The 6,080-nt window shown below is 45.2% G+C and overlaps 1 protein-coding gene across 1 annotated transcript; it reads right to left on the reverse strand.

The window, feature by feature from the left end:
• Positions 1 to 325: 325 nt before the first annotated feature.
• On the reverse strand, positions 326 to 4,628 carry LOC130199361 (potassium voltage-gated channel subfamily A member 3). The gene is made up of 2 exons (XM_056422790.1): positions 1,916 to 4,628; positions 326 to 415 (listed from the first exon to the last, which is right to left on the reverse strand). The coding sequence occupies exon 1, from the start codon at positions 4,595 to 4,597 to the stop codon at positions 3,002 to 3,004; it is 1,596 nt and encodes a 531-aa protein (XP_056278765.1). The 5' UTR covers positions 4,598 to 4,628; the 3' UTR covers positions 326 to 415; positions 1,916 to 3,001.
• Between the last annotated feature and the right edge of the window lie 1,452 nt (positions 4,629 to 6,080).

The following is a 6,080-nucleotide window of genomic DNA, read 5'->3' on the forward strand; positions in this document are numbered from 1 at the left end:
ATCATTACTCACAAATATAACAACAGAATGTAAATATCTCTGTTTAAAGTCCAGGGATTAGATGTGCTTTGCAGAATTACGGTCTTTTCTTTTAAAGTCTATAGAAAGCAGGATGGAGAAATGTCAGAGTCCATAACACAGCTCCAGCTGAATTCTGTCACTGCCTGGATCCCTCGCAATCACTTCGGGAGGAAATCAGTCAGAAAACTGCAGCTACAAAACTGAATGTAAAATATGTTACCTATACGTCTGATTTTTGTCATTTGGATTTTGAATTCAGTGTGTGTTAGTTGAAATTCACCAATGTCACATATATTTTCCTTATCAAATGTAGTCTTCACCTAAATTTGAGGCAGTATAATTGGGTCGTTGGGGTTTCCAGAAGGTCTGTGCAGACACATGGAATGACCTCCACCTGAGAGCGAGAGGGGAAAGGGAGGAGGAGAAAAAGAAAAAAATGTTAGATGCACACAGCATTAGCCAGACCCATCACACAGCTCAGTGGTCTTATTAACAACTCAAGGCTCCTCCTCTTCTCCTCACTTTCTCATTACCGCTCATGCAAAACTCAAACAAACTGTAAACACTGTCAGTTCAGACGAGGCGAGGCTGCGAGAGGCCTTTGGACAAGAGAGTCTCTATTATCCAACAGTCCTGTAACACGAAGGGCAACGTTTTACTAGAACTATCCACCCAGACATATTTTCCATCCAGCTGTTTTGGAGTGAAGCAACTGACTGCAACTGACTGTGTATAAGAGCAACAACTACATGTCTACCAACTTAAGGAAAGAGGAGCAGAGGTTAGGAGAGGTAACTGGAGTTTCTTACAGAAACAAATGTGAGACTGGATTAAGCTTCAGTGATGAACATTAGCAGAGGGAGGAAGGTTACAAATAGAAAAGACGAGTGTGCATGGTAAAGTACCCTACTGTGTGTGTGTTTTTATGTGTCTCTAATAATCCATCCTGCCCATGAGAATCCAGACTGACCAATCCAGTTAAATGTGTCCTCCATAATGTATATGAGCAAGTTAGCAGGCAATTCAACTGAAGACCAATACAGAGTTTTTAACTGAAAATATATGAAATCAAGATCAGGGGTCAAAATGGCAAGGAATAATCAATGAAGAGGTCAATCATTCTGTGGTACTTCCCACTTTGCCTTTAGGGTCATCTAGCTAATGACACTGCCTATTATCACTCAACCATGACTGGAGAGGTATACAGTAGTATTTGTTTACTACACACACACACACACACACACGTGTTCGAGAGCACAAGTCCAAGTGCACACACAGTCACACTAAATAGATTCAGAACATGGCTGCTTGACAGATTCCCTAATCTTGACCTTTTCCAACATTTTCTGAAAAGGACCACAATCTACAACAACTCAGAATGTATTGTACAATGAGGTAAAGCCATAAGCTCTCTATTTGCTCTGACTTTCTGTTATCTCATGGTTATTTCACTTCTCTGACTTTTTGATGTCAACGGCAAAGGAAGACAAAGGTCACAGAGCAGGTGAGCTGTGATCTGTTAGGAGATGAAGGCCATCATTGACTCAAGCTGCGCCTGCACTTGATGCCCGTTTTAATTTAATAGACCAAGTCCTTTAGCATTGCATATTGTTGGCATTAATACAAGCTAAAGACCAAAAATAATTATATTGCGATATATAGTAAAACACTAATTTAGGAATTGTAAGGAACTGTTTGACCTGACCTGTGAGATTTAACTCAATCCGATACTTTTATTAAGATAAAACTGACCTGCCTGAATTGTAAAAAAATGAAAAAATGAAAAAACAAACACACACTGGTTTCATGGCTAAAGGTAACAGGGGGTTGTTTATACATATTTCGAACTGTCCATACCCGTTTAGCCATGGGCATGAAGGGGATCAGAACCTACCAGTTTCAGCAGTGGGAGAACAGCAGCCTCTGCTGAGCGCCCGCAGTAGTGCACCGAGGACAGCCAGGCGCAACGCGCTCCCAGTCCATTCATAATTCCTCACGCGCTGCCTCTCCTTCCCCCTTTCCCGGCGTATCATCTCTGAGTTGTGCCTGCTTCACTTCAATGTGTCTCTGTGTCAATGCTAAAGTCACGGAATGAGCTTGGTGCTTGTGCATAGTGGCGCAGGGCCTGTTTGGTCATGACGTTTACGCAGGCAACACGTGATGACAGGACAGTCTGGTTAGAGACCGAGGTCACGCTCTTTAGACGAGAATGCCCAAATAAGCTTCCAAGCCACCCGGAAGATTACCGTGGAAAGAATCGAGTCATGGCAACGGTGACTGGGTTTACCGCGGAAACCACCGTAGTCATGGCGACTGCATAGTTGAGGCATCCAAAAGTGAAAGCTCCATCTTTGATCGATGTGTGTGTGCGAGAAAGAGGGCTGTGTTTCTCCGCTCTGACGTCAGTCTAGCACCGAGGATGAGACACTGACAGTCGGCGTGCTCCTTTGTTTATATGGTGCCGTTTACGCATTGAATCGCTTAATTGGACACTTCATATCACGGAATTAAAGGGGATCATGCATTTGGACTATACTTTAACACACAATAAAGGCATATCACAGAACAGTCTACTTGAGATAACATATGCAGAACTGTGTTTTCAGACAATACATGTGTTTAAACACACATTTTTCAATGCTAATACAATGTGAGTTGTCTTTCACAGTTATAGAGCTTCTATGTTGGGATACAGTATTGGCTATCAATGCACACGAGGTAAATTCCCTAACTCAGAGAATAGTAATACTTTAGGAGCTATTTCTCTCCGAGTGCGAAAGGAAAAAAAGAATTAGGAATTCAAATCACCGAGATGGAAGATCCTGATTCTTTTAATGGAGCACAAAGCAGCGTCTCGGAGGAGATTGCTCTATCTTTCTTTGTTCATAGCGCAGCTTCCACTCTGTGGTGCGCAGCGACAGAAGCAGCTGTGTTTACACACCACCCCTTCCTGTGTTCAGGGCCATGGCTCTATATTTGGCTACACGTTAGTGAAAACCGTTTTGTTTATATTCACACAATTCTGCGAGTTATTTTGCGTTGTAGTGAGGAAGTTGGGCGGCTGCTTGAACGCGCTGTTGATACCGTGCTCCTCTATCACCATATACTCGCTCTTACTAAGCGAAGAAGAAGAGCTTGTCTTCCTCAGCTCCTCCGTGTCAGCTAGAGGCTGACAGCTGCCCACGTGCAGGTACTGTGCCTGCTCCTCTCCCTCCGTCTCTCTGTGGTAGAAGTAGTTGAAATTGGAGACGATGACAGGTACAGGCAGGGCAATGGTCAGCACACCAGCGATGGCGCACAGGGAACCCACAATCTTTCCCCCGATTGTCACGGGGTGCATGTCCCCATATCCAACAGTGGTCATGGTGACAACAGCCCACCAGAATGCGTCCGGGATGCTGCTGAAACCCGAATCTGGGTCATCTGCCTCAGCAAAGAAGACTGCACTTGAGAAGAGGATAACACCGATGCACAAGAAGAAGATAAGCAAGCCCAGCTCACGCATACTAGCCTTCAGAGTCTGTCCTAAAATTTGGAGCCCTTTGGAATGACGCGAGAGTTTGAAGATGCGAAAAACCCGAACAAGCCTGATTACGCGCAGAATGGCTAATGACATGGCCTGCTGTCCGTTCCCTTGCCTCTCGGCCAGCTCTGTGCCCAGAGTGATGAAATACGGGATGATGGCCACAATGTCAATAATGTTCATAATGTCTTTGGAGAACGTGGCTTTACTAGGACAAGCAAAAAAGCGCACCAGCAGCTCGAAGGAGAACCAGATGATACACACCGTCTCCACAACAAAGAACGGGTCAGAGAAAGGGCTGGCGAAGTAGGAGAGTGTGCCATTAATCACAGGTGCAATGGTTATCGGATCCCTGTTATCGTCCCTGAACTCCGGCAATGTCTCCACGCAGAAGATGACAATGGAGATGAGAATGACCAGGACAGACACTATCGCGATGCACCGTGCGGGAACCGAGCTCTCTGGGTATTCAAAGAGCAGCCACACCTGTCTTTGAAATTCATTATCTGGCAACGGCCTCTCCTCCTCCTTTATGAAGCCCTCATCCTCCCTGAATTTCTCCATAGCCTCCTCACCCAACTCATAGAAACGGATCTCCTCAGAGAAAATGTCAATGGGCACATTAACGGGTCTTCTGATGCGCCCGCCAGACTGGTAGTAATACAGAATGGCATCGAAGCTGGGTCTGTTTCGATCGAAAAAGTACTCGTTCCTGAGAGGATCAAAGTACCTCATCCTCTTCTTCGGGTCCCCCAGCAGAGTCTCTGGAAACTGTGAGAGAGTCTTCAGTTGCGTCTCGAAGCGTAACCCTGAGATGTTGATGACGACCCTCTCGCAGCATTCGTGATCCAGTTCATATCGGTCCAGAGAGTGGTGGCTCGGGAGAGCCGCCGACTCCTCGAGCATGTTGTCACACGCCACCACAGTCATCACGTCGGCCTCAGTCTCGCTGTATCCGTGGTTCACTGGGTTATCGCCCCGGGTTTTGGTTGCGCTCGGCGGGGGTGATTGCAGGAGGTTGAGATGGTCGTCCATGCGCGGTCGAAGAGGCATTCAAGGGCGGCCGCCTTGCCCCCTTCGCGAACCCCGGTCACTCACAGCCGCCACCACAGCCTCTTCTTCTCCGCCGTCTCTATCACTTTCTCCCTGCGCTTCACTTTTACTCTCTACTGTTGCTGTTCCCGCCCACGAGGAAAGAGCTGGGTTTATAAACGGGCCATCCACCCGCCCATGGCGCGCCAGCGCTGGGTACCTTTCCCTGTCCTCCGCCAATCACAGGACGCAGCGATATACACAAGAAGCAACAGAAGGTGTCATTAAACCCCATCTTGTAGACACACGCTCAAGCACCAGTCATATTTAAACAAGGTCATTGTCCACAGATAGGGCGTCTTTTTCAAATATAGGCTACTCATTATAATATCAGAGCCTTGATTCTTTTCCGGGACAGTCTTAAAAGAAACATCACGTCACCCTTTGTTGGACTTTATTTTCTCTTCATCCAATAAATAATTTGTGTGTGCGATGGTATAATTAATTGAGTTTGGAAATTGACTACTGCATTTAACTCTGCCGTCGTTAGTTTATTAATTGCACAGGAAGAAAAGGTTGAAATGACTGGCATCCATCTGAGACATGAAGTTGCCCATAATAAAGGCCTGCTTGCCAAACGTTTTCGTAAAGAAGAGCAAACAAGCAGCGGTGATGGAAAAGAAATAAAGAGAGAAAAATAGATGGGTTGTTCAAGTAAAAGTAATATCAAATATGTTGTACATACATTTGAAAAAAAGAAGTATACAAGCTCAAGACAAACAAATTGAAGATGACATCAAGGGACACACTTTTTGCACATGCACACGAGTGCCATGTAATATTAAAAGGGATAATAGTGTGACTGTAGAAGGGAAATATCTACAGTATAGCATCACTGGTCCTGACAGATGTGATCAGATATAATCATACAGGGGAGGAGAGAAGGGGGGGGGGGAGGAGAGGGGGGGGATACAAAATAATCCGTGCCTCTCCCAACTGAAACCTGACCTTTTTTTTTACTTTCTTGGATTATCAGATGCACTGTGCCCTTTAGCCTTAACCATCGTTGTGAATGCCATAAGCCCTAAAAGTTACAAGTATCCCAAAATGTGTCATTATGAGCCACGAAAAAGCAGGAAATAGGATGTATGTCATTATAGCAATGTTAAAAAGAGTGGGATTATTCTTCACAAGCAGTTTGGGGAGGTTTCAATTATAAACCTGACCAAAAAATGATGTCTTGGTCTTCTGGTGTTGCTCCAGTTCCTCTAATAGCTGTGCCATTTGTGTGTTGGTTGCAGGGACTTTCAGCCCATGGGGGTTGCTGTCCGAGGTGCTGAAAAAAAAGTGAAAGTTACCAGGGACCACAAATTCTCACCTGCAGGTGGAAACAATTGAATTGATGAAGTCAACCTTAATGGAAGAAGCCAACACATTACAATAACTACTAGAGCTTGATGGAGGAGACAAGAGGTCAGAAAATACTTGTATAGCCGTTAGCTGC

This window comes from Pseudoliparis swirei, chromosome 9 (genome assembly GCF_029220125.1).
Source record: "Pseudoliparis swirei isolate HS2019 ecotype Mariana Trench chromosome 9, NWPU_hadal_v1, whole genome shotgun sequence".
NCBI classification, from domain to species: Eukaryota; Metazoa; Chordata; class Actinopteri; order Perciformes; family Liparidae; genus Pseudoliparis; species Pseudoliparis swirei.

Excerpts from the sequence above, each read along its gene's own strand:
- LOC130199361 (XM_056422790.1), bottom strand. The coding sequence starts at position 4,597 with ATGCCTCTTCGACCGCGCATGGACGACCATCTCAACCTCCTGCAATCA.